The 27,772-nt window shown below is 41.3% G+C and overlaps 2 protein-coding genes across 5 annotated transcripts; one reads left to right on the forward strand and one right to left on the reverse strand.

Moving 5' to 3' along the window:
- Positions 1–934: 934 nt before the first annotated feature.
- tprkb (Tp53rk binding protein) lies at positions 935–27,712 on the reverse strand. 2 transcript variants are annotated; one of them, XM_026147064.1, is made up of 7 exons: positions 27,620–27,712; positions 4,575–4,651; positions 2,949–3,025; positions 2,752–2,851; positions 2,451–2,573; positions 2,159–2,335; positions 935–1,853 (listed from the first exon to the last, which is right to left on the reverse strand). In XM_026147064.1, the coding sequence occupies exons 4-7, from the start codon at positions 2,839–2,841 to the stop codon at positions 1,767–1,769; spliced, it is 477 nt and encodes a 158-aa protein (XP_026002849.1). In that variant the 5' UTR covers positions 2,842–2,851; positions 2,949–3,025; positions 4,575–4,651; positions 27,620–27,712; the 3' UTR covers positions 935–1,766. The 2 variants fall into 2 exon arrangements, with proteins under 2 accessions (XP_026002849.1, XP_026002848.1); XM_026147063.1 differs by having other exon boundaries at positions 2,752–3,025.
- On the forward strand, positions 3,200–8,027 carry alg10 (ALG10 alpha-1,2-mannosyltransferase). 3 transcript variants are annotated; one of them, XM_026147060.1, is made up of 3 exons: positions 3,200–3,572; positions 5,412–5,609; positions 5,689–8,027. In XM_026147060.1, the coding sequence occupies exons 1-3, from the start codon at positions 3,408–3,410 to the stop codon at positions 6,748–6,750; spliced, it is 1,425 nt and encodes a 474-aa protein (XP_026002845.1). In that variant the 5' UTR covers positions 3,200–3,407; the 3' UTR covers positions 6,751–8,027. The 3 variants fall into 3 exon arrangements, with proteins under 3 accessions (XP_026002845.1, XP_026002846.1, XP_026002847.1); XM_026147061.1 differs by lacking the exon at positions 3,200–3,572 and adding an exon at positions 4,665–5,123; XM_026147062.1 differs by lacking the exon at positions 3,200–3,572 and adding an exon at positions 5,099–5,145.
- Positions 27,713–27,772: the final 60 nt, after the last annotated feature.

Below are 27,772 nucleotides of genomic sequence, written 5' to 3' on the forward strand. Positions count from 1 at the left end.
ATAAACACATGAGAGAGTTTGGTGTGGAAGAGCCTCAACCTGATAGAACACCTTTGGGATGAATTAGAGCAGAGACTGCGAGCCAGGTCCTCTCGTCCAACATCACTGTCTGACCTCACAACTGTGCTTCTGGAAGAATGGTCAAAAATTCCTATAAATCCCTCCTAAACCTTTCCACAAAGTTTGGAGCCTCTCGGAGCAGTGTAGCTTATTGTGTTATATACTGTTACATTTCAAATACTGTGATTCTCATTAACACTTTGTTAATGAATAGTAATTACTTTGTACTTTGCAGTAAAATGCCAATTGATGATTATAATGCAATGCTCTGTAATCTATAAGCATCTGAATGGTTATGATAGTTTCTGATCCTCCTTCACTACGTCCATGAATCTTCTCTGAGGTCTTCCTCTTTTCCTCGTGCCCGGCAGCTCCACATTCAACATTCTTTATTAAATATTTCTATTATTATCATCAACAGACGTAAAAAGTGCAATTTTGTCAAACCTAACTCCAAACTTTTTAAAACAAACAGCAGATTTATTATTCATGCCTCCCCAGGCTGACAGCCATTGGCTGAAATTTGGCTCGACTGAAGTGCCTTCATGATAGTGCTTCGGGGCATTTGAGCCTTTTTTTTTTTTTTTAATTATTCAGAGGTCTGGCTCACATCCACCTCAAAGCAATTTGGATTCATAATTCAGCTCTGCTTGCAAGAGAGCAGCTTTACATCGCTGAAAAATCATCAGAAAACTAACCTTCAGTGCATGGAACCAAAAAACACAGTGAATGAAAAAGTTCAAAGGTAAAATAAAACAAGAAATAGGATGATGCTAAATAATAAGAAACGCAAAGATTTCTCCCTACGTCCTACGACATGGCCGTGGCAAAGAAGAGATAAAAAAGAATAAACAAAGATGAGTTCACTCAAAGGTTTAAGAAAAATAAGATTTATTTTGACTGAGCCCAGTGTACACAGATCAAGACTGACAATTTTTGTTGGTTTAAACTTAAGAGTGTGCTGGGCTAGTATTAAAAACAGACATAGATCTATTGACAACGGATCTATTGTTAAACTGCTGTGAAGAGAAAAAAAAACACATTTTCTCAGATATTATTAGGTATATCCTGGTCTTACAAGGTGTGATCATAAAGTTCTGCAACTCTGCAAAAACAAAAACAGTCCCCCCTCGAAGGTGGTCTCTGGTGCAACACTGCATGAATCTGTTACATTTGGCTTCATTTTAGAGAACAGAGTCGTATCTGGCTGTATGTAACCAGTGGTGAGCTACAAAAAATCCCAACCTTTGGTGTTTTCGATTTACAGTGTACAGATTTACGTCATTTCTACTAAATGCCGTCCCTTGAATGCCTCAGGATATTAGATCCTTGAATAAGTCTGACCTTGGTGCACAACGCATGAATGCTGGGGAAAAAAATCGTCTAGATCCTGATGCGTTGCTTTTGGATTGTGTGCTGTTTGGTCTGTGGGCTGTAGGTGGACAAGCCGCTCTCATAACCTTTGATGACCCTCCGAGTCAAAGCTGTTTCAGCCTGACACAGAAGTTAACGTTTGAATTGCTCCAGTGGACAGAATGAGACGTTCAAGGAGTGATCTAAAAATAGCAGCGGTGCTGGAAGTAGTCCAGTCCTGCACAAGGACAGTGTGTTGAAGTGGAGCTCAAAGCGTAGTCTTTCATTTCTTTAAGGGTGAAGTCATAAAAGTCACAGAAGTTTCTAATCGCACCTAGTATATCCCGCCGAACCTACATAACATCCTTGGTGGCCATTCTGCATACGACCGCATCAAGCAGACTCCCACATTTCTCCTCCTGGGGAGTGACTTTGTACAGCTGTAATGGAGGGAAAAAATAAATTAAAATATTCTTTAAATTCATCAAGCAAAGTGTTAAAGCGGTAGTGAGGAAACTGCAATTGATTATGTACTCTGTGGGTTATAACATGATTTTAGGCCCAGTTTTTTTTTTCTTTTGTCAGATCTTCCCTGAATTTTTCATTTAGTCTGGGACTGGATATAATCCACATCTGAGAATGTTTTGGGAATAAAGCAACATTAGGAGAAACAACTGTGCAGCCTGTCACCCCTGTAACATAACAAGATACAAGTGTGGAATGCAGATTAATTAAAAGCAGCGACCTTTTTGATCTTTGCGTGGTCTGACAGTGAAGAAATCTCTTCCACTGGAACCTGCCGGCCCTCCACCCTGGCTGCAATGTCTGACACGACCTGGGACTCATCTTTGCTGTCAACCATAACGATCAGAACGGAGTCATCACCATCTGAGATCCCAAATCTTTTAAAGGCCTCTGAGATCTATATTAGTGGAAGCATACAGATAGCTTACATATCTAAAACTACGTTAAGAGTAACATATTTTTTTCAAAAATCGGAACATGGATCACAGAAACATCTTCTTCTTCTCACTTACATTATTTGTAGGGGACAGATTGAAGATGATCTCCGAGTAAAGAGTTCTTGTCTTCATTTTTTCTATTTTCTCTAAGTGAACGGCTTTATTGGCAGCTACCAGCACTTGAAAAGGATCCACCAGCTGGAAATGGAAGCACAGGGTCAACGTAAGCAAACAGCAAGACTCCAGGTAATTCTCAATTTTTATTTTTCAGTGAAAGACACGAGTACTTAACGGTTTTATTAGTATGTGTTTTATACAATAAAACACAGGCGTATTTTGAAAAAAAGCATTGCTAAAACAGACGGAAAAGGCTCACCATCGTAGGGTTGATCAAGGCACCGTTTATTTTCCCTTCCATGGCGCTTTTTTTCAGCTCTGCAGCATTTTTGACTTCTTTGAAGAGCATCTGGGTCACTCTGTGGTCGGGGAAAAGCTCCAGCTTTTGTGTTAGATGCATTCTCAAAACACACACACACAAAAGGTTGGATAAAATTCTATAAACGGCACACGGACCACGGTGCTTCACGTGAAGTCTCTACACGGCGGGGGGAACCATAACACGGTGACACCGCGTCAGAGGAAATCTCCTCCTAGGAGGAAAAAAAAGGATATCACAAGGTAGTAAAACGGCAGTCAATAACATAATCATCCAAAATAAATCATACATATGTGTAAGGCAGATATTACTCGACAGATAATCCAACGCTAAAGTATTTAGCATAGTACCGGAACCTATGGTTTTACACGAGTTTCTGTACCGAGCCTATTTCTGAATCGGACCGCCAGCTGTCAAAAATCACAAAAATTCTTCCGTTTAGCAACGGTGGACATGTTTCAGACAGTTTCCTCTAAATTAACGTTTTCCCGCGGTTTAAATTCTGGAGTCTAGTAGTTATGCGAGATACTCTAAAGTCTAACAGCTAGCTCTGGTCTGAACCTTTCTCAGTTTTACACCGTGTTTCGTCGTCAAACATGGAGAAATTTGAAGGCTACATGTTCACTGCTCTGTGCAGCACCAACTTCTTAATATCCTGCCTGCTGTTCTCCAGAGTGACCCGCGAGCAAAGGGAGCCCTATATGGACGAGATCTTCCACGTCCCCCAAGCTCAGAAATACTGCCAGGGAAAATTCAACGAGGTAAAGTGTGAGTGATGAGGGTGAGCCCGCCATTATCAGGCGGATTAAGGTTAGCTAAGAGCAGCGGGGCTTTCGATTAGGGTTAATCTCCACACTGGGCATATAGGGCTGTATCAGTATGGTATGCCTGTCTGGATGGGTTATATTTATTGATGTCACGTGGGCCAGCTTTAAAAAGAGCAAGGGACTTTGTGGTGAAGTGAAGCTTAACTGCTCAGATCTGTATGAAGCTCTGTAAACCTTACATTACTAATGGCTATCTGTAAAGACATGTTGCATGTTCATCCTCATGTGACATGATGCATGGCATCTGACTGACAGTGAAAGCAGTGTGTGTTAGAGGAAACTAGGCTAAACGATGGTGTTTTAGTCAGGGATCCATGAGAGAGTGAGAGTTTTCTAAAAAGTGTTAAAGCCTTGCAGAGAAAAGATTGGGGTGGTTATTATTCATCACAGCCCTGTCTGGTTCACATGCAGCAGAGTAACATGATGCCTGGGTCCAAGCAGATGCCTGCGAGGCTCCAGGCACGTAGGACAAGAGACCAGTAAACGACCGCCTTGGCAGCCCAAAGAACCTTGTGCCTTCCAGCAACCACTAAAGGAATGAAATTCACATTTTCATTGGCTAAGTGGTTGTCATCAGGGAATACACTTTCCTCCTAGCAGTCAGTGGTTGCAAGAGAGTTGGCAATCAGTCTCTAGGACTGTCTGACAGGGGGTTGTCTTTTCCTACAACCAGACTCATGTTATGCCTGCAATCTACTGGAGCCTCTTTCCTTGTCTAGGGCTAAATAGATAAATAATTGGATACAAGCATAAAAGTAGTTCTCCTATAACACATCGTACGCATATTAATGCATGACGTTTTATCAAGTTCAAGATAAAGTGACACGTTTAAGTGTGTTTTATAAACTGTTATGAGCTGTCTTTGTTTGGTGAGGGGGACGTTAGTGCCCGTAGTGAATCTGGGAGTTTTGGATTTTAAGGATTGGTAACACCTACCCGGAGCCAGCAGTTCAAACAGATGGTGACTTGGATGAGAGCAGTCTTTGATGATGATTTGGGGCTGTTCGCAATGTCTGTGAGGGAAGGAAGAGAACAACAGTGTTGGTGATTCTCTGGAGGGCCTTTTTATCTGCTGCTATGAACCCCATGTACCACAGTGTAATGAACTATGCTCTCAGCGGTGGCTCTGTAGAAGCACAGCAGGAGGAGCATTTAACTGAGATGATTCTTCCTGAGTGTCCTCGGGAAATGCAGGCCCTGCTGGGCCTTCTAAATGATGGCTGAGGTGCCACTGGAACAGGAGAAAACATTAGACCCATGGTGGATGAAATTTAAATGACTTTATTTGTAAATTTGTGTCGTCACATACTCCATTGGACGACATTCATATGTATCAACAGACTGCTATATCATTTGGGCTGTAATTTTAAGATAACATATAGATGAAGATTCTAAAAAAAGGCTTTTGTCTTGTGGCTCAGGAGCCAGAGCAGGTCGTCTACTAATCCAAAAGTTGGTTGTTCGATGCCTGGCTGTAATAATAAAGTGAGTGCTGATGCAAACACAGGTTTGTTTTTTTTTTAAATACTTGTATCACAGACTAGCCAAGAGAACTGACAGTGCTATGAAATATCCCTGTGGAGGGCCACAACAATAAGATTATAAAGGGATACAATTAATATTGAGCACCGTGAAGCTCAGCTCAGCTTATTGGTGTGGCCCTTCACAGCGGAAGCCCCCCAACTCCCCACTCAAGAGCCATTATCCGCTCACTCCACATGTTAAGTGAACTTTACACCTTGTGCCGTGTTAACATGTTTTTAATTCATGCAGTGGGACCCGATGATCACCACTCTCCCAGGCCTTTACCTCGTCTCAGTGGGAGTCATCAAGCCTGTGGTGTGGCTCACCGAACTGACAGGCGAGGTGGTGTGCTCCACGGCCATGCTGCGCTTCATCAACCTGCTCTTCAACTGTGGCAACCTTTACCTGATCTATCTGCTCCTCTGCAAGCTGCACCTCAGGGAGAAGGTAAGTCCAGGACACGAAGACAAGACCACAAGTGACTTAATTTTTTTTTTTTCTGATGTCACATTAACTTCTCTTCTAGATGCGGACAACCTCACGCCGAGTCCTGTCAGCGCTGTCTCTGTCCACCTTCCCTGTGCTCTACTTTTTTAACTTCCTCTACTACACCGACGCTGGATCTACTTTCTTCATCCTCTTCACCTACCTCATGACCCTGTACGGCTGCCACAAGGCCTCTGCGCTGCTGGGCGTCTGCTCCGTGCTCTTCCGTCAGACGAACATCATCTGGGTGGCGTTCTGTGCAGCCACTCTGGTGGCAGGGAAAATGGATGACGCCTGGAGGGTGGAGCATACAAAAAAGAGGGACGAGAAGTCTGCACCGTCCCAGATCCCGCTGTCATTCAGCGGAGCTAAGAGAATCCTGCTTTTCACTCTGGAGTTCCTCACCTCACCCAATCACGTGAAGGCGGTGCTGCTGGTGGCCTGGCCTTACGCGCTGGTCGGCGTTGGCTTCCTGGTGTTTGTGGCGCTCAATGATGGGATCGTGGTTGGCGACAGGACGAGCCACGAGGCCTGCCTCAACTTCCCCCAGCTCTTCTACTTCTTCTCCTTCTCCCTCTTCTTCTCTCTCCCCGTCTCGCTGTGTTACCACCGCGTCCTCCGCTTCCTGCAGGCTCTCAAAAAGCAGCCTTTGTTTTTCCTCCTGGTCACCGGCATCTCTTTGCTCCTGGTGTGGAAATTCACCTTTGTCCACAAGTACCTCCTGGCTGATAACCGCCATTTCCCCTTTTATGTGTGGAAGAAACTTTTCCAGAGGCACGAACTGGTGCGTTTCCTCCTCATCCCTCCGTACATCTTCGCCGGGTGGAATTTTCTGGACTCCTTTAAATCGCGCTCTCTCTTTTGGAGTTTGGCTTTCCTGGCTTGCCTCGTGGCCACCACAGTCCCGCAGAAGCTCCTGGAGTTCAGGTACTTCATCGTTCCATACCTGATGTATCGCCTGCACATGCCCCTTCCCTCCCTTCCCAGACTCATCGGGGAGTTCCTCCTGTACACGGCCGTGAACGTTGCCACCATCTACATCTTCATCACCAAGACCTTCCACTGGCCGGACAGCACAGCAACGCAGAGGTTTATGTGGTGAGGAAAAGACTAAAGTAATCATTTCAGGATTTTCTCCTGTGTTACAGGGGACCAGAACATCTTAAAAATCAAAGCAAAGCCTCTGTTACATCTCAGTATCAGACCGACACGGTCATATCATTTTTATACACTAACCACACGGCTTTGTTCTGAATTTGTAGGGTTTTATTCTCCCTACAGACAGAATCAGTATCTCCAGTTTGTATTTGACTGGCAAAAAAAAAAAAAAGTACTTTTCAATGACACTCAAAACACTCATAGGTAAATCCTGCCAGTCAACTGTGAATCATTTGATGACTGAATGAAATTGATATTAACAAAAAATGTTGGTAATAATAACAGTGGGAGATCTCAGTATTGTAAGAGCGCTGGTGTAGATTTAAATCATAATGAAGAATGTTTAATATACTGTACTCGCATGTTGTTTTTACCCCAAACAGTTTTTTTCCCCCTTCAAGCATTGATCCTTGTCGAGGTTAAAAAATAACATTTCAATATGGAATAAAAAAAATCGGGCTCTCAAATAAATTAGCTTCTTTTAAGATTCATAATTCTGACATAAGAAATGTAACTGATTCAGGAAATCAGAAGATTTAATTTGTAAATTTAACAAAATGTTTATTTTGTTGTGTCAAGTCTACTTATGAGGCTTCCTTGTTTTTGTACGGCAGTTTTTTCTACAGCACTTGTAAAATGTAGTACAACAAAATTATTCTTTTGCAAGTATAATTAAAGAGACCAAAAATGATATAATCGTAACGTAAAGGTTAGATTTCTTTTGATGTGGGACGGTTTTTTTAAAGCATTTTGTGCCAGTGATGGACGCTGACAGAACTTTATAATAATGGGACTATTTGAAGATGTACATACATTTTTACCTCGATATTCACTGTGACCAAGCCATACGAGTCCACTGGAGGTGACCAAGATGTGTGTCGAGATGTTCACTGTTAATTTAGACGTTTTTGTTTCTGCTCGTCTGTACGTGCCCTCGTGCTCGATTTGTGGATGTGGTTAATTCCGCTGCTTATTTGTTGTCGTTTTCTTTATATGCACGAGATTTCAATCATAAAATTCATCCTAACGAAAATCCGATCGCGTTGGTTTGTGACTCACGCGATCAAAGTCAGTCAAATCTGAATGTGTAATTTGTCGTGTTTAGTTTGAATGCAGTGTGACCTGTGTGTAGGTGTGAACACGAGTAAACGTTGTGCATTGATGCTGTAAGTATGCTGCTCCCATCTTCATTCAACTGTGGAATAAAATATTCAAAATCAAGTCTGTAGAGCACTCGTTTGAGTTTCACGTGAAGATGGACGATAGCGTTATATGTGCACTTGACGGTCACTTTATTAGGTACACCTCCCTACTTCCTTTTTGAAGCTTCTTTTGCCCCCTCGAGATGATTTGAGCTTTTTAACATGCTGCGTTCTCCTGCTGGAAGCAGCTGTCAGAAGATGACTACACTGTCGTCATAAAGGAATGGACACGAGTATTCGGGTTGGCAGAGTTAAAACTACGGGGACTAAAGTGTGCCAAGAAAATATCCCACACATTTGTTACACTACCAGCAGCAGCCTGAACTTTTGCTACAAGCCCGGATGGATCCATGCTGTCATGTTGTTCATGCAACATGCAGACCCTACCACCAGGCAACGTTTCCCAGTGTCCTGATAGGCGTGACCCCCGTGTGGTCTTTCCTATCAGCTCGAAGCAGTCTGCCATTCTCTGACCTCTGAAATCAGCAAGACATCTTCTCTGCTGCTCGCTGGATAGTTTCTGTAAACCCTCGAGATGTTTGTGTGGGAAAATTTCAGTCAGTCAGCAGCTTCATCCAGACCAGCTGCCACCAATGTTGTTCACTGGCCATTTTTTCCCCCCTCTACACTACTTCCTCTGTTTCGTGGTTCCACAGAAATGTATGATGAAAACTATGAACACCTTTATTAAACACCTCGTTAATTTGAAGGAACACAACGGAACAGAAATCAAGTCATTTAGAACTTAATCTGATTAATACTGTGACTATTTCTCCTTATTGACATCAAGTGGTACTAACACAGTTTGTCTCAGTCGGATCAGCCAGAGTCAGCCACCAGGAGGCGCTATAATGCAGCGCTAGAGACCTCTATGAACATGAAAGTGCAATTCACCATGAAGTAAATGAATTCAGCATCTGAGTAACACTGGAAAGTACTCAAGCATTAATCACTAGATGTTTTGTTTGAAGTCGGCCTTGAGAGATATTTAAGGTTCAAACTGACTCAGTGAATTGATATAAAGGCCCTGACTCTAAGAAACACACGTTTACAGGTGAGCATTGTTATTGTTTTGCTCAAAGAGTATCTGTGATGTAAGATTCCTACTTTAAGTAAATGTAGCACCGAGTTTGAGGGCCGTTTTTGTCGTATTTCACGTTTCATGCATGTAATATTTCCAGTGGGTGACCGGTCTGGGCTTTTCTACAGAGCCATGCTGCTGTAATAAGTGCAGAATGTTGTGGTATTGTCTTGCTGAAATACTAAAGGCCTTCACTGTTAGAGACACCATGTGGATGGCAGCCTATGTTCCACTGTGAGGTATATTTAACGCAACACAAATTCTAATCATTTCTATACAAAGTGAATTTATTGAGACTTTCTGGGGTGTCACCTTCGCACACGGTCATGTTATCAATTAACTGCAGCAGTTGTGCAACATTCAGTTTTCTAACATTACACATTTTAATAATGAGTACCCGGGCTGGTACATAAAAATAGAGAATTTAAACAATTAATACATTGCATCTTTATGTTTTACGCACACAGGGTCCTGACTTTTTGGAAACAATGTGGTAACATTATGGAAAAGGTCAATGCTAATTTAGAGCAGTATTTTAGAAGACAGCAGACTCAACTGTAAGAAAGCAGAAAAAAAACGCATGGCGATGATTGCTCTCCATGCCACCTGTGTCGTTACTGGATTCTAATTACAGTAAGAAACACTGGGCCAGCTCACAGCTCATAAAAGTCGCACTGGGAAGATTACACAAATGTTGACTGCACAGCCAATCTGAGCCTGCTGAAAGGACACACTGTATGTACTGTTGTCTTCAGAGCAGCGTTCACAACATCTGCTCGGTCACTTCATGGTTTATAATTGAGTTTTATTTTACTTTTTCAGATTTGTCCTCCTTTCACTACATTGATTTTTTTTACTCTGCCAATTGATGAAAGTACAAATTAGTCTTTCTCATCAGGGTGTTTGGGCATTTTGAAAATGACAGTCTCAAAGGGATCGTTCATATATTCGATTCATTTCCTGATGCAATCAATCAAAGTTTGTCCTTGACGATGTGGAATATCTTATTCATCACTGATTGTGTTTCAGGAAGACCTGATAAAATAAGAAAAAGGTTGGAAATGATTGACACCAAGCGTGATAAGTATTTCAGGAAACAGAAAAAAATGTAAATATCAAAGTCAAACTGTGACAATTCACCTTTTCCTGCCAGTAGTGTGTGGAAGAGTCATAGTTAGCTCTACTTCAGTAAACCTGTAAACTTGAACCTTTTTTCCTGAGTAAAATCTTGACACTGCACATGTGCAGTAGAGCACATGTGAGGATAGTGTGCTAAATACAGCTTCGGCTCAGTCTCAGTGCAGCCTAGCAACACACAACTAGGTTCAAAGAATAGGTGTGCATCTGTACACACATATCAGTTACAATGATACATGTGTGCTGATATTATCTCTCAAGAAGCAGTTTTTAAAGAAGGTAAACAGGTTTGAGGTACAAAAAAAAATTACACAAGAAGTGGAATGGAAATCGCTTTTATGGAGTGATGAATCCAAATTGGACAGTTTTGGTTTAATGAGAAAGCACTGAGCGTCTATAGCTGTAAAACATTTTCAGCATCACAATGATGCAAACAATCAATGCAGTAAAAGCACACCAGGAAAGAGACAAACGCACAGTGCAACACTATGAGTTATGGATTGGCCTCCCCAGAGCCCGGACCTCAACACTACTGAAGCAGAGTGGGATCATCTCAACAGAGAACAAAACAAAAGGGAGTCAACATCCAAAGAAGAGCTTTGAATGTTCGTCGAGAAGCTTTCCTGAAGACTGCGTAAGAAATGACAAGAAAGCTGCGCAAAAGAGGCTGTGTTGAAGAATAAAAGTGGTCATGAGCTTCAAATACTGACTTTCAAGCTTGTTACATACAAACGAGGGATGACTCAAGATTTCGACAGTATTATAAATAGTGATAATTTTTAAGGTGGGCGCCAAATGTGGAAAGTGGACGATATCTGTGTTATTTAATTAAGGACACGATCTGTATCGTAAATATTTATTTTTCTGTCAGTGGTTGGATAACAGGATTTTCTTCATTTACACTTATAAGAAGAAATTTGTTGGATAGTACACTCAAAAATACATCGTCTCATAGAACAGAGTTTAAAATTTGTATCAATAATGAACCCCCACTCTTCCACAAAACGAGCGCAACTCCCCTCAAAGTGCAAAGACTTCACTTTTATGGCGTTTTTACGCTGACGTCAGCCTGTTATGGCGTCATTGTGACGTCGTAGAGTGTTGAAAATCTAAAGAGTGTTTTCTACAGCTTTCCCATGCCCTTTCATATAAAATATATTACTTTTTTTTTGCTAACAATGAAGGTAAAGGTCGAATGCTTGGCCAGCTTAAGGTCTAATTTATCGCTGCGAAGTTTGACGACGACCCATAAAAAGTTGTGGGTAATATAAAGTTTTTACTGATTTTCCCATTTGGTGTGACTTTGACCTCGACCCGATTTTCAGCAAAATTGAATCAGCTCAAGCTGTTATTGGTATCTACCATCAAACAACAATTGAAAATGATATCTTAAGCAACTGTCGATGCTAGGCTGCTAACAAACAAAAAGCACTTCCCAGAGGACAAATGTGCTGCTCGCAACGGTCTTTGTCTCACCACAAATCCTCTACGTATATGGAGATTTCAGAATCCTGAGTTTCCTCTACCCGACCAAGCTCCTCATGAGAAATTGTTCAGTCTCTTCTGAGACAGAAACACGAGAATAGCAGGAGATCAAATACACAGAGCTGAGACTTGAATTTGATCACTGAGACGATGTTTTGGTATCGCTGAGGTCTATTTATAAGCCCATCAAGTTTTCCCATTGTGTCCTCTACTTATTCCAAGAACCCATTATTTGTTACAAATAAGAATCAGTGCAGTCAGAGAAAACGTCGGTTCTTTTTCCAGGTGCTAAATTCAAAAAGTATGAAGCAATTAGAGGCAGACCCTGAAGAAGGAGCTATTAGTATTTAAAGTCAAAGGTGAAGACAAGACAGTTTGACACTTGTTGATCTGTTACGGTTACATAAAAAGTTAAAACAACAGTAGAAAATAATTAGAGGGAGAAATAAAGGAAGAAAAAAAGATAGGCTTAAACGATCTCATGACTAATTCTTAGACCTAAATAAAAACATCTTCTGCCTTTTATTCAACAAGGTCAGCGTGACACAGAGAGGAGTCTGAACATTTTCCATTCCATGCTCACACAAGTACATCACATTTACTGAAGACCTACACTCTGAAAATACAAAGTAAAATGCAACTGAAATAAGTAAGTAAGTAAGATACCTTTATTAATCCCACAAGGGGAAATTTCATGTTTATATGTGAAATCAAAGGTTTGTTTATATTAAGATTTAATCATTAACAGACAATAGATGCTCAGTGAAGAGAATTAAATAGGGATGAAATAAAACGAAAAGACAAAACATTCATTTTACTCTGAAAGTCAAAAAAAGGTGGAATCCAAGCAGGTGGAGTTGAGGACACGGGTGGAACCAACTGGGCTGACAGAGAACGATCAATCAACCTCACTGGCGTGAACCTATAAGGTAGTACAACTCAACAAAGAAAGCATTAAAGCGCCAAACACAGTTAACACTGGACATACATATGATGGGATATTAACTTGCTGCTTGGTTTGCATCCGTCGCATCGCTTGGGTGTGACAAATGAATCGTGGCCTCCTTAATCTGTGGCTCTATTAGGCATTTGAGGGGCAGATGGAGGGTCTGCACATCGCTGCTGGGTGTGGATGGCTGTGGTTTCTGATGAGTGGGCTTGATGATGTAAAGCCTCCAGTGGTAAACGTGCTGTGGTCAGAAATGAGTCACCAGAGTTTTCTGGCGTGTGCTGTTCATCTCTGCTGCATGGTGGCGGGGGGAGGTCGTGATCCACTCTGCATCCCTCCTCACAGCCTCAGTGTGTCAAAGTATCTCTGAGAAGATTTATCCGTTTCATCCTCATCACTGCTTTTTTTTCTTGAGCTCTCTGTCTGTCTCTGCATTCGTGCTTCCACACTTCCACTTAATGCTCTCAGGTGATTTTCTATTTCAACAAACTCATCTCTCTGCACTCTTATCTCTTTTATTCCAGCTGCATTAGCCGTCTTAATGTTCCTTCTTGCGGGAAGCCAAAATGTTTTCCCTAAACATGCATAACACTCATGGATCCTTCTTCATGCTTTTCCTTCACCACATTTGGAGACATGAAATCCACCACTTTGGAGCTGGGGATCGGTCCGCCAGGGCCTCACTCTACGCCACCGCCTGGCACACAATGCAATACGGCGCCTCTTGTGAGTGTTGGGCCTGACCAGTCGGGCCCATGGACTAAGGCTCAGCCACCAGACGCTCGCCCTCGGGCACCCTACTTTGGCCTGGCTCCAGGGTGGGGCCTCGGTCACCCTATCCTGGGCAGGGTGAACCGTTTCCTTGATGTTCTACTCATAGGGGTCTTCTGAATCGCTCTCTCTGGTCCCCCACCCAGGACCAATATGCCATGGGAGACCCTACTAGGAGGCAGAATCCCTGGACAATTTAGCCCCTGGGATCCCTGGGACACACTGGGAGGAGGCCCTGGGGCAGAACCAGGACATGCTGGAGAGATTATATCTCTCGGCTGGCTTGGGAACGCCTTGTTGTCCCCAGGACAAGCTGGAGAAGGTGGCTAGGGAGAGGAAGGTCTGGGCTTCCCTGCTTAGGCTGGTGCCCCTGCTCATGGATGTGAGCACAGGGAAAGAATCATATTCCTGTTTTCTTTCTGTTTTTCTCTCTTTTTTGCCTTTTTTGTTTTTTTAAGTTAGAACTCTAACCATTTGTGCATCAACGTGGTGCATTAGCTGGATATCCCAGTGTAGGTGGTTTGGGGTCCAAGAGGTTGGCTCTCTTCGTGTTTTACCATCTCAGACCACAGATCCCGTCAGCCATCGAATCCCACTTCTCTGACACCAAGCTTGTTGTGGAAATTAAGATACAAAGACCACCTGGTTGTGTGTGAGTTTTATTTGCTTTGTAAATGGGTCAAACAACAGTACAGACAGCATTCGTTACCCTGAGGCACTGTAACCATGGACTATTTATAGAGAAACAAACGCCGGATAATAAAAGAAAACTCTGAGATCAACATGCAGTCTGTCTGAAAGTTTACACAGAGAGGGAAGAACACAATATGGAGCCTTTCATCCGATAAGGTCAGCTTGACATTTTCTGCTATGTGTTCCTTTTTGATTCTCCTAATTACATATATGCTAGACATGCAATAGTAATGACAGCTGTTTATTACTTTCTTTCACAGTCTTCTTTACATTTATGAGTCTGGAAGGATGCGGTTGCAAATTGCCAAACGACTACATGGTAAAGACACAGAAATGTTAGAGTGGCCACTGTCACCGGAAATATCTCAAAGACATTCTGGAGGATTATCATCACCCTTACAGCGGATGGTTACCAAGAGACGTTTCCCTTTTCCACTCTGCTTGCTGTGGGGAGAGCACGGAGATTCAATGGGACTGAATTAGGAATAACAATCTCTAAAATTCTGGGGCGTTTTTTTGTTAGTGGTGATGTGATGAAGAAACACAGCTGACGGTGTGATTGAATTCTTGTCAGACAAGCAGTAAGTGGCAAGAGAGCCAAAACATCTAACTCATTCCTCCTTAGAAACAGCTCAAGGTAGCTAATGCCTACATTCCCACATTATCCTATCATTTCTTGTCTTAATCATCCCATAATCTGGAGATATTAGGCTTACTTTTGCAGTGATTGCCATCTAATTAGCTCCTTCTGTGGATTGAAAAGCACATTACTGGAAACGTGTGTAAGTTTTCTTGAGATTGTGACTTAATTAGAGAGCTAATAGCATTTACTCGTGTCTAGAAGGGTTTTAGAATACACATCCTTCATGGCCAGCAACCCATCTCACAGTTTTAAAGCCATCTGGATCAGGACCAAATTTCCGTGGGTCCACCTTCTCTAACAAGTTTCATGAAATTCGCCTTGGCAGTTTGTGCGTTACTAATTGACAACCAAACAAACGGCACTGAAACTGTACCTCTGCCTCGGCTCGCACCCTGGCACACTTGGAGCACAGGAGGCACAAAGAAACAGATGGAGTTACAGAGGACACCATATGCTACCACGTCGTGAAGGAGCACAGGCACGTCTCCGTTCTCTCACAGTGGAAACCGTGCCGGGAAACTTTGCTGTTTAAATGTATAGGTGCATTGCAAATTAATCTCAGAGTAGGACAACAGCAAGGCTGAGACTGGATGGCAGCTGTGTCGGGCTCTACTGTTGCTAAAGCCTAGATTTTTGGCACGCCACCATTTGCTTGTTATCGCTTATATAAAGGCCAGATGATGCTGGGGAGAACGCCATTATTGCGAGTAAAGAGGTAAAAAAAGAAAAGTAATGAAACCTTTTGGGATCACTGCTAACGCTAAAATAACTTGACAGTGAAATAAAAAGACGATTTCTCAGTTTTTTTGTGATGAACGTCAAACTGCTCAAAAAGTTGACCAAACATAAAACAACTCTCATAAATCCCTTTCACTAGGTCCGTTCCTTCTAGAATTAAGTGATTCTTCCAACAGCAAATTTGGTTATTATGAAGGTTTTGAGGTAATCATGTACCCGTTTGTGCACCGCAGTATAAAGATGGACATGGAAACCTATGACATCATCCACTGGTTTTGAAATTTGAGCCTAGAGAGCAGTCAGGATCTTTCAAATCCTGTACAGAGTATAGAGAGTGTACAGCATGGATTTATTTTAGATCGTGGACGTGTAAAATTCCGCTTTATGTCATTTTATGATGTTTAACTGCACAATTAGTCCCTGAGATGTCTTAATACAAGATAAATAAGTTTTAACTGCACATCTCAGTTTTTTCTATATGATAAATTAGTAAAATTATAGAAAACGTTCTGGCAGTTCACTGCCCAGGCTGTGCCGTACTTATTCAACATGACGTATTTGGTTCAAAGGAATTTCTAAGTAGACGCTGAAAACACTGTCAGTCTGGCAGAGGCAGAGTGTATGGAGTGGTGAAGTGGCCCAAAATGCAGACACGCAGAACAAAACTTGAATGTTAACAGAAAGCGAGACGTTTATTAAGGCTGGTAAAAACTTTACAAAACAAAAGGCAGAGGTGACGCTAAACAATAACCTAAACTGGGGAAACTACAGATAAACATAAAAAACCAAAACATGAAACCTGACGTGGATACAAAGATGCATGGAAACATGGCACAAAGGACAACAGACAACCTGACAAAGACCGAATAAGAAAACAAACTGAATACACACAGGAGGATAACGAGGGGATGGGGAACAGGTGGGAACACAGCTGGGACAAATCAGACCTAACAAGACAAGGGAAAGCAAAATTAGACACACTGCACATAAGACAAGGACTTTCACAATAAAACAGGGGTCCGTTCTTCGTACCTCGCTTACTACATCCAAGATCAAATCATCGCGCCAACTTTGAGCTCGCTATTCCGGTTCTCCGAACACACCTGTTGTTGACGATTAGTACAGCTGGATGAAGTAATGTGAGATCACTGGGTGGCTTAACAGGGGCTACGCATCGATAGTAGAAACATTGATCGGCAACCCTTTGATTGGTCGGCGAAAATGTCGAAGGAGCGCGCTCGGTATTTTTCGGCAGCAGAGCAAGAACTCTTGATTGAGGGATTTCAGGAGTTTCAGAGTTTAATTAAAACGCAAGGGAACACTGCAAAGGCTGCAAAAGCAAGGAGAGAGGGCTGGCAGAAAGTTGCTGACAAATTAAACTCGTAAGTAATTTAATAATAATAATAATAATAATAATAATAATAATAATAATAATAATAATAATAATGGATTGGATTTATATAGCGCTTTTCAAGGCACCCAAAGCGCTTTACAATGCCACTATTCATTCACTCTCACATTCACACACTGGTGGAGGCAGCTACAGTTGTAGCCACAGCTGCCCTGGGGCAGACTGACAGAAGCCAGGAGCTTCGGAGAACCGAATGATCCAAGATCACGCGAAATCGTCAACAATCAAATCCAGCTAACTTACTTAGCGAGGTACGAAGAACGGACCCCAGGAAACAGAATGGAAAGCAGACACGACAACGCGAACTTGACAACATAAGACACGCGACATGAAACACTTAGAGGGTGAGGGAAACTTAAATACAGGAGTAGAAAACACAAAGGGAATCTAATAAACAAATGAACTTAGCTAAACTGAAGAACTTAAACTTAAACATAAACATCTAAATAAACTTAAACTTAAAATACTGGGTCAACAGACCCAGGAACGTGGCAAGAACATTAACCTTTCTGTCATGTAACTGTTTATTCATTACTTAACTAATTTGGTGTAGCATGAATGGCTGTGGGGGAGGTCTTTATCAGCAGGAAAAGCCCCAAAATGTATAAAAATAAAGTCCTTCATATTTTCCAAAGCTGCCCGGTGGGCCATTTGGTCTTAGAGCTGAAAGATCTTCGAGGATGAGAATGTTTTCAAGAAACTTGAAGATGTCCAGTTGCTTTTCTTTCCAAGCTCCTAAGATGATTGGACTAGAGTGAGAACAACAGAATGGAAGTGATGAAAAAAGCAGATTAGCAGCTTAAATACCCGGAAATGCAGGCAAAAGAGTGAATACTGCACTTTGTTTATTGCCCTTACATGTACTCTTTATTGTGTTAGACAGGTGACATAATACACATCCTACTTAATGCTAGACGTTGCAAAATGCAACTCTTCAGTTTCATTTTGCAACGTCTAGAGTTCCTGTGAACTCTAAACTCTACTGTGAGTGGAAATATCTTTCTAAATCCAGCCAACAAACAACAGTCATTATATCACAAATGATATGAATGAAGGCAGTCTGTGTGTGACTAAGACTTACTGGTTAATGAGTCTCCTAGCACGCCTTAAAATGGGCTGTCAGCTGCTCCAATCAATCCAGTCCAGGGACAAATTTAAAGGTGGGCAAGTGGGGGCCAACTGCCCCACTGCTGCCAACTTTTTTGTCCTTAAAATATTTGTAAAAACCAACTGCTTGTTTGTCCAAAAGCTTCTTATATTCTTTGTTTTCTTAGACGGGATGATACATTAAATAATTATAAGTATTTTGTCGATTCACTTTACATATAGGAGATTTCCACACACTTAACTGAAGAGATTTGTGCCACCCTGGCTAGACCTCTTGTCCCTCATTTGGCCTCCCATGTAAGATTTTCTAGATCCACCACTGGATTGCAATCACACTTTATATCTCTAATATTTACATAATTTTTTGGAATTTATCTCAATGATTTAGAAGGGAAGAGCTTAGCAAAACAGGCCACAATGAATTATGCAAACCATTTAAAGACTTAGCATTTGCACCTGCATCGCATTTAGTCCTAAGCTTTGGAAGGAAACTGTGCTTGCACCGAGAAGAGTGTTGGTGTGCCCTGTTCACTCTGCAGCTGGAAAAGTGTTGTATTCTGTTTCTCTATTAATGCATCCACACTTAGAATGAGACTTCTCCGTCTCAAGGCTCAGCCTGCCTATGAAGTGGTTAGACCGGTGGAGACCCAGCAATGTCATTCTGATGGAGAGGCACTGAGCAAAAGGGTGAAATAGCAACACATCAGAACTCATTTGAAGTACACTCAGGTAAAAGTAGCTCTCAGTGGAAGCAGCTACTTGCTTACACTGCTAAATAAAAACTCACTTAAACATTACATATGCTGCAGGAAAATTATTCTATATTGCAAAAGCTTATTAAAACTCTATAACAGGCACAGAGCGCATGAACCTGAACACATCAGCTACAGTACGTGCCGTCTCTTTGCACCTTTAAAAAAACAATTAAAGCACATGAAGAAACTGTTCTATTTATATAAGAACGGTGGGAGTTCAGTGGGCGGAGCGGCCAAAGCATGTGTTTTGTTTTATTAGAGGCACGCAGTAATTATGCAACCTGCCCACATTCATATGAGTGGCGTGACGTCTGGAGAAAGTTTGATGTCCTGTGAGGGACGCGTGGGAGGCGCTCAGGGTCATCTGGAGCCGTCCTGATGGCTTCACGTTTGCAAAAATGCAGCTTCGCCATAAATATCGCACTGAACACCTGACTGTCCTCCTCTTTTTTAATTTTCTGAGGGATATTTAAATGAGATCCAACTTTAGCTCTGTCTCTGTGCCAGGTTGCTAAGCTACAGCCTGTGTCAGGAAGTGACAGGCGAACATAATTACGACCCTGGTTGACAGACATCGACCACAGTGTTCATTAGACATACTCAAGCATTAAGACATCAAGTCTTTTTAAAGGACAAAATCCTGACACGACCTTTTGTATCAACTAATTACCACATTATCATTTGGTGAATAAGTATTTAGACAGTTAAAGACAAAGGAGTTGGCTCTGGTTTGATGTATGGACGGAGTTTTGTGGCACCACCATCCAGAAATATTGCATTTTACTGTATTTTGTACAAATAAATATATAAAAGCGTTATAATGGGTTTACTGCCACGCTTCTCAATTTCTTAGACGTGTCCTCGTCTGAATTCATGGTCTTGATGTTTTGCTCCGTTGCTGCTAATGAGCTGATTGTGTATGTCGAGTGTTGTTTCCTTGCAGTCAGCATTGCGATGTGCTCTCGCTCTGTCTCATTCTCTCTCCATGCTGCCCTCGCTTTGACTGACAGTGATATTAGCACCTTTTCTTCTCTCTGCCTCTCTTCAGCCTTCAATCATCGCATCTCTTCCTTTGACCTCAAGAGATGCTGGCAAAATAAAGCTATTTGTAGCGGGCAACAGGCGATGTGCAGGAAAATAGATACAAATGATTTATACTACTCAGAAATATTCACCTGATTTGGAAACAATCAAATCGTAATGTGGAAAATGGTTTTGTCAGAAAACAATAGCTTAGGAAGCTGTTGAAGTCCTGTACCCAGGACTGAGCGTAAACGTAGAGATCGTGCTGTTGCTGTAGCAGCTCCAAAACTGTGGAACAATCTCCCTTCAGAGATTAGACAGGCTTCTTCCCTACAGGTTTTTAAATCACTCTTTACACCACGGCCTTTGACACCACGTGAGATCTTGGTTTTATTTTTATTTTTATTTTAGTTGCTTTTAGTTGATTCTATGCTGTTTTATGTTGTTTTTTAATATAGGGCTGTTTTTTTTTTCCAACAGAAATTGGAGTACTTCCACAGCAAAGGAAACATCCAGGGCAGCTAAATTATTGTATAACAGTCAATCGCCCTCCCTTGCAAATCAGACACTTATAAGATGTTAGAGAGCAACAGTTAAGTGGAAGTACAAACTATATCACCTGTAAATAATAACTTAGTCAAACAAAGGAAAAGGAAAACACAACCCCCCCCCCCAAAAAAAAAAAAAAAAAAAAAAAAATAACAACAACAACAACAACAACAACTAAATAAATATATATATATATATATATATATATATATATATATATATATATATACACACATACACATATATATAAAAGCTTCTCTATTTCCAAGGGTTGCTCAACATCAACTCGGTTACACTATTGTGCATGGTTCAAAGTTACAAACTCAAATGTACAATTCACACAGCATTAAAGATCAAGTATAAAAGAGATTAATTTAGGAAACTGCAGAGGACCACCAACATTTACACCCCATCTGCCCCATCCACCATACTGCCAAGATCCATATTTCCCATATATTGCATAAAGGGACCCCAGATGTTTTGAAAAAGTGGTAGTTTCCCCTTGATAATGTAAGTAATTTTTTCCATAGGTAAAGTTGTGGACAATTCCTTAATCCAGTTAATGTATTTTGGTTTACTGGTCTTCCTCCATGAGAGTGCTATGACTCTTTTTGCCAGCAGTAGACATAAGTCCAGGGCGGTAATTACCTTTCTAGACATAAGATGTCCATCAGGATATAACCCTAAAATAAAAAGTTTAGGGTCAAGAGCTAGTTGTGTACCCAATATAATATCCAGAGCTTGTTTAATCTCTTTCCAAAACCGTTGTACTTTATTGCATTCCCAGACACAGTGGAAAAACGTCCCTTTCTCCTCTCCACACCTGAAACACAAGTCTGGGATATCACCATTATACTTATTAAGCTTTTCTGGAGTCACATACGTCCTCATTAGCCAATTATATTGCAATACTTTGAGACGAGTATTGGTAGTTTGTGTTTGTGCTTCAGCACATGCCTCCTCCCAGTCTTCGGAGGATAAGTCCTCCTGTAAATCTTCCCTCCAGGCATTAAGTTTTCCTAAGGAAGATTCAGGGGAACCCTCTACTAACATATTATATAATTTGGAGATTATTCCCTTTCCAAAGCAATCTCTTTTCATTTCTGTTTCCAAAGTGGAAAACGGAGGGATTGACAAACACTGATTTTGAGATGATCTAATAAAGTTTCTCACTTGTAGATATTTAAATCGATGTTTGCATGGGATATCATACTCGGAAATCAACTCCTCAAATGACATCAAAATCTCACCCTCTGATCCCACGAGATCCCCTATTGTCTTTAAGCCTTTGTCAGCCCACTTCCTAAAACCAGGGTCTGCTCTGCCTGGAGGGAAAAATTGATTACCCCATATTGGGCTAAAGCGTGCGAAAGAGGTGGGTTCACCCAGGTATTTTTTAACCTGATACCAGATCATAATCATATTTCTGACTATAGGATTTTTTGTCTTTTTTTTCAACATTTTGACTTTTGCTGAGTATAGGTACTGGGGAAGGGGAAGAGGTACTGAACTGTTTTCCATATTTGTCCAAGGCGGGGGGGATTTATCTGTAAAATAATACATCATAGTCCTCAATTGGGCTGCCCAATAGTACCAAAGTGGATTGGGACATTTGAGGCCTCCTCTTTCATACGGCAAGTACAAGAGTGATAAACGGAGCCTTGGTCGTCTATCATTCCACAAAAAACGTACAAAAATTGTCTTCAGGTGTGAAAATAAGTTAGCAGGGGGTGACAATGGGATGTTCTGGAACAGGTACAAATGTTTGGGCATTATGTTTAATTTAAGAACATTAATTCTCGCTATAAGTGACAAGGGCAAGGGCTTCCATCTATCTAGGGATGAGGTGATTGAGTCTACCATAGGGGTGTAGTTAGCTCCAACAATGTCTCTCAAACATGGCACTATCTTAATCCCCAGATAGGTAAAACAGTCTACCATTTTGAATTGGAAAGAATTTCCAGCACCCTCTCTCTCTTCTGAGTTAAGTATCATTAATGAAGATTTTTCTTTGTTCACTTTATATCCTGATATCCGTCCAAATATGTGTAGTAGATCCAACAAGGCTGGGATAGACTCCTTCAGCTTTTCCAAGAAAAGAATAACATCATCTGCAAATAAAGCAATTCTGTGTTCCTGTTGGTTTACTGATAGACCAGTTATGCTCTTATGGGACCGCACCGCAATGGCAAACGGTTCGATTGCTAAAATAAACAATAAAGGGGACAAAGGGCACCCTTGCCTACAGCCCCGTTTAATTTCAAACGGTTTAGATATAATTCCATTTGTCAGTATTTCAGCATATGGCTCATTATATAAAAGTCTAATCCACCGACAGAAATTATCCCCACAGCCAAATCTTTTTAATATTTCAAATAAATAGGGCCACTCAACTCTATCAAAGGCCTTTTCGGCATCTAATGATAGTAGAGCAGTGTCCGGTTTTCCCTCCTGACTATGAAGAATATCCAACACTCTTCTCACATTATGAAATCCCTGTCTACCCGCAATAAACCCATTCTGATCACAGGTAATTAGATCAGGTAAAAATCTCTCCAGTCTTCGAGCCAAAATTTTGCAAAGTATCTTTAGATCCACATTAAGAAGACTTATTGGTCTTAGGTTACCACATTTATTGCACGGTTTACCAGGTTTGGGCAATAAAGTTATCAGGGCTCCTCTTAATGAGACCGGAAGGATTCCCTTTTCAAATGAATCCGAAAACATGTCAAAAAGAGGGGACAGCAGTTTAGTTTTAAATACCCTATAAATTTCTGTCGGCAGCCCATCTGGGCCTGGGGCTTTACCTGTTTTCAAATGGTCTATTGCTATAGATATCTCCTCCTTTGTTATAGGTGTATCAAGATCTGCGCTCATTAGTCCTGAAATGCTGGGCAACTGAAGGGTATCTAAGAAGAGATCTTGCTCTTGTCCCATGTGTGTTATGTCTGAGTTATATAATTTTTCAAAAAAAACCTTAAAAGTTTCATTAATTCCTAGAGGGTCAACAATAACCTGTCCATCACTGTTTTCAACTGAGGCAATGTTTTTCTCATTCTGTAATTGACGGAGGCGCCAGGCTAATAATTTCCCGGGCTTTTCCCCTTGATCATAGAATGTCTGTTTAAGACGCAAAAGATGTGAGGCTGCCTTAGAAGCAGAAAGTTCATTATACTGTGTTCTTAGTAACAGAAGCTTTTGATGGACTCTTGGACAAAAACTTTGAAAATATTCTCCCTCAAGCATCTCAATCTCTGCCTCCAACTTTTTCGTTTTCTGATAAGTTTGCTTTGCTCTATAACTTGTGAAGCTAATAATCTGACCCCTTATGTAGGCCTTAAAAGCTTCCCATCTTGAGCAGGGTGATGTTTCATCCCTATTAGTATCAAAAAAAATGTTTATTTGGTTATCTATGAAAGATATAAATTCTGAGTCTAGGAGCCACTTTTGTTTAAATCTCCACCTAGGGGGATCTCTCTTCAGTCGCAAATCTTCATATATTAACGAGTTTGGCGAATGGTCAGATATTAAAATATTATCATAGTGACAGTCCTTTATTTTATAACTCAAATTGGCAGAAACTAAAAAGTAATCAATACGCGAGTATGATTTATGTGTATGTGAATAGCAGGAGTATTTTAAGACCTTAGGGTTCATATCCCTCCAAATATCCCTCAGATCAAGTTCTTTCATAAAATGTTGAATAGTTTGCCTACTTTTAGGATGAGAGAGATCAATACCTGAGCTCCTATCCAATTCTGGGTTCAACGTACAATTAAAATCCCCTGCTATAATAAGGCTACCAGACAGACATGATACTGTAAGAAAAAGATTATGAAAAAACTTTGGGTCGTCAGTGTTTGGAGCATAGATATTTATCAGGATTATTTTTTCCGTAATAAGTGTGCCCTGTAAAATAACATATCTCCCAGCCTTGTCTTTAATAACCCTTGTCACCTGAAATGGTATAGATTTGTGGATCAAGATCATAACACCTCTTGCCTGAGAAGTGAAGGGCGCAGAATATATACTGCCTTGCCACCTCCTCCTAATCTTCGCCTCTTGACTAGACAACAGGTGCGTTTCCTGTAGCAGCATGATATCAGAGTGCATAGAGTTCAGCCTAGACATTACTTGTTTTACCTTCTCCAGTTTTTGTAGTCCTCTGCAGTTCCAAGAAGAAATTTTAATTCTTATCCCACCAGACATAACATATAACACTGAATGAGCTTCCCAACACATTTGAAATATTAAAGGACAGAGAAACAAATAATACCTGAATGTCAAAAACTACATCCATAACAATGAATACTGAATATGCCCCTTTAACTTGAACTTGGGCACCCCTTTCCCTCCCCCTATACATATTGGCACCTGTCTAACAGCTAAAGGTTGTTCCACCCAAAAGTGAGGATCAACCGACTGTGCCTGAACACTTTTCCCTTACCCCACCCCGCTATGCAAACAAAAAACTCGTTGTTGAATACGATAAGAAAATCAGGGTACTAATAGTGGCTGTGAGCCTCTGGACCAATAAACAAATAAATATAACAAACTGGCCTTTCTCTCTCTCCCTCTCACTTCTTTTTAAACTTAAAGCTCAGTAATCACCCCTCCATGCCAACACACTGTAGTATGACCATGATTACATCATCTCACCCCGGTCCACTTTCTGACCTCAGAGCCTTCACAAAGTTCTCCGCTTCACCTGGCAGGTTAAAGATGCGGGACTGTCCGTTGTGTGTCACTATCAGTCGCGCAGGAGGAATCATGCCGTACCGGATACCCATGGAGCGAAGCTGTTGTCTCACGGCGTCAAACTCTTTCTGTTTTTTGTGCACTCCGGTCGCTAGGTCCTCATAAAATCTCACCGGGCGATTCTTGAAAAGAATCTGTCCCTTTGCCCTGGCAGCTCTTATCACGGTCATTTTATCCTTGTAATTTAGAAACTTCATGATCATAGTCCTTGGTGCAGCGGTATTTGACATATTCTTCTGGCCGACCCGATGCGCTCTCTCCAGCGTCAGAGTGGTTCGTAGCGGCGCCAAGTTCAGAGCCTCCGGTAGCCAGTTTTCCAAGAAAGCGCACGCGTCTTCTCCTTCTGCGTCCTCGGGCAGGTTAACAAGTCTCAAGTTAGATCGTCGCGATCTGGTCTCCAGATCCAGCACTTTGTCCTCGAGGTTTTTGTTGTTATTTTCAAGAGTCCGTACCTTTGCTTCCAAGGTGGTAATGCTATCTTCTGCTGCAGATATCCGGGCCTCCGCCTCGTTGACCCGCTTGGCACACTCATTAACATCCTTCCTCACGGTCTCTATTGCTGACAAAATACCATCAAGTTTGGAGGAAAAATCGGATTTCAAGCTTGCAATAGCCGCCAGTATTACGTCTGAGCCTTCGGCCGTCTTTTCTCTCTCAGTCGGCTCATCATTTCCCTCCTCCACCGCCTGGCTAGCGTTAATATTAGTCTCGCTATCTTCACGGCTAACGCTAGCTTCACAGCTAGCCTCAGAGTTCAACTTAGAAGTGAAGTCAGATAATTTCGATTGAGTCGGTCTACCAATGTTTTTCCCGGGTTTCCTTTGCGAGAGAGGCATCACAGCTGTCCTAGGTGTCGTTCAATGTCTAACAAACGAGTATTATTCAGGATTTTACAGAAAGATAGCGGAGCAGAAGTGGGCACGTCCTTTCAGCCAGCCGCCATTACCGGACCTCATAGGGCTGTTTTTATTTTTTATGTATTATGTGTTTTATTTATTTATTTTTGCTGTTTTCTGTTATTCTATTGTTTTTAACTTATTTTCTGTACAGCACTTTGGTTCTGTGCTGGGTATTTTAAAGTGCTTTAAAGTGATAGCCTCCACCGTGTTTTGTTTTTTTGCGTCTTTTCACTAGCACCTACTCGGCTCAACTCAACTTGACTTGGTTTCAGTCATTTTTGGTCACAGCTCAGCAGCCTTTGTGTTTAAGGAAACTGACCCAAATACAGACACTGAAGGAGACAAAAACAAGGCAAAGGCAAACAGGGGCAATGCTAACTGAAAACTAACTGGGAAAACTAAAAAACTAAGAAATCTGTGACAAGACTGAGGTAACTATGAAAAACTGTGAAACAACTATAGCGACTATGGTGACTACTAGGACATGATGTGGAGGGAAAATACACAGACGACCTGACTGAATGAAAGACAGAGACTAAATATACACAGGAGTTGATCAGGGGAAGTGGAAACACATGGGGAAACAGCTGACACACAAGGGGACATAGAAACTAAACTAGAATAACACTCAACTAAATCCTAACTGATAACACCAACACAAGAAACAAAAATACAAATTCATGTTTCATGAAGGAGTCGCTCCCATGAGTGATTCAGTGATTCACTCTTTGACAAATCAGTGCCATGCAGCCTGCTGACATCACATTTTCAGCTCTAATCAGCTCGCTTGGAACCCTGGTCCACCAGGAACAAAACAAAAGTACCTGGGTACAGGTGTAAAAGAAAACCCTAAAAACAGAGTGGAGTCGAGTAATAGTAACAGTGTGGAAAAGTGTTTAGAGAGGGTTGTAGACACTTAGTAACGTATTGCTCTCCTGACCGTCTCCATACATACTAAAAACGATTTGAATAAAAAAAACTCAAATTAGGATTCATGACTCCATAAAACCTGCCGATTCAACTCAAGAGCTAGGAACAAATTATGCGTTTTTGATCATTTTTGCTATTTTTAATTATGTAGACACAAAACTGGTTCATCCCTTGAATCTTTTTTAAACTTGAATGACAAATCAAACTAATAAATAAAACAAAAAACAAACAAACCAAAAATCCAAAACATTCCTTTGAAAATATTCAGGTACAAGTACTGCTGTTGAGGATTTAATGCAAAACTTCAGTAATGGATTAATATAACATTGGATAAGGGGAAGAATTTGTTGGATTGGTAGTTTGCGACTAGATGAAAATAAACTGGAGTCACCTGTTGTACTTTGTTCCAGAAGAGTTAAAAATCATCTCAATCCCAAGATGTAATCAATAAATACACTAATTTACGGTGGCCCTGAGAGGCCAAACGGACTGCAACTTAAGAAAACACCAGCAATAAGAAAAACGCTGGAAAAGCAAACAAAACACAACGGAAATAGGAAAAAACAGATTTCCAAAAGCACGGACCAGTTGCAGGAACCAAAACATGGTAGGCGTGTTTTATCATGATTCATATAATACTGATGACGGATTTTAAGGCTAATAGGTAGGCTAACACACTTACCTTTCATCTTTTCTTTCCTCATAAAACCGATCGATCCTCCAATTCTTTTAAGTGTCTCCCAGCGCAATTCGTAGCATATTTTGGTTCCTGCAACTGGTCCGTCGGGTTATTGTCTCCCCAGAAACACTTCCCTTGCGCTTTTGGAAATCTGTT

Source organism: Astatotilapia calliptera, chromosome 17, assembly GCF_900246225.1.
Source record: "Astatotilapia calliptera chromosome 17, fAstCal1.2, whole genome shotgun sequence".
Classification (NCBI taxonomy): domain Eukaryota; kingdom Metazoa; phylum Chordata; class Actinopteri; order Cichliformes; family Cichlidae; genus Astatotilapia; species Astatotilapia calliptera.

Coding starts and splice junctions, on each gene's coding strand:
- tprkb (XM_026147063.1), bottom strand. CDS start 2,892: ATGCATCTAACACAAAAGCTGGAGCTTTTCCCCGACCACAGAGTGACC. Junction 2,336..2,450: donor ATCTGTCCCCTACAAATAAT/GTAAGTGAGAAG, acceptor CCACTAATATAG/ATCTCAGAGGCCTTTAAAAG. Junction 1,854..2,158: donor ACCACGCAAAGATCAAAAAG/GTCGCTGCTTTT, acceptor CCTCCATTACAG/CTGTACAAAGTCACTCCCCA.
- alg10 (XM_026147060.1), top strand. CDS start 3,408: ATGGAGAAATTTGAAGGCTACATGTTCACTGCTCTGTGCAGCACCAAC. Junction 3,573..5,411: donor GCCAGGGAAAATTCAACGAG/GTAAAGTGTGAG, acceptor TAATTCATGCAG/TGGGACCCGATGATCACCAC. Junction 5,610..5,688: donor AGCTGCACCTCAGGGAGAAG/GTAAGTCCAGGA, acceptor CTTCTCTTCTAG/ATGCGGACAACCTCACGCCG.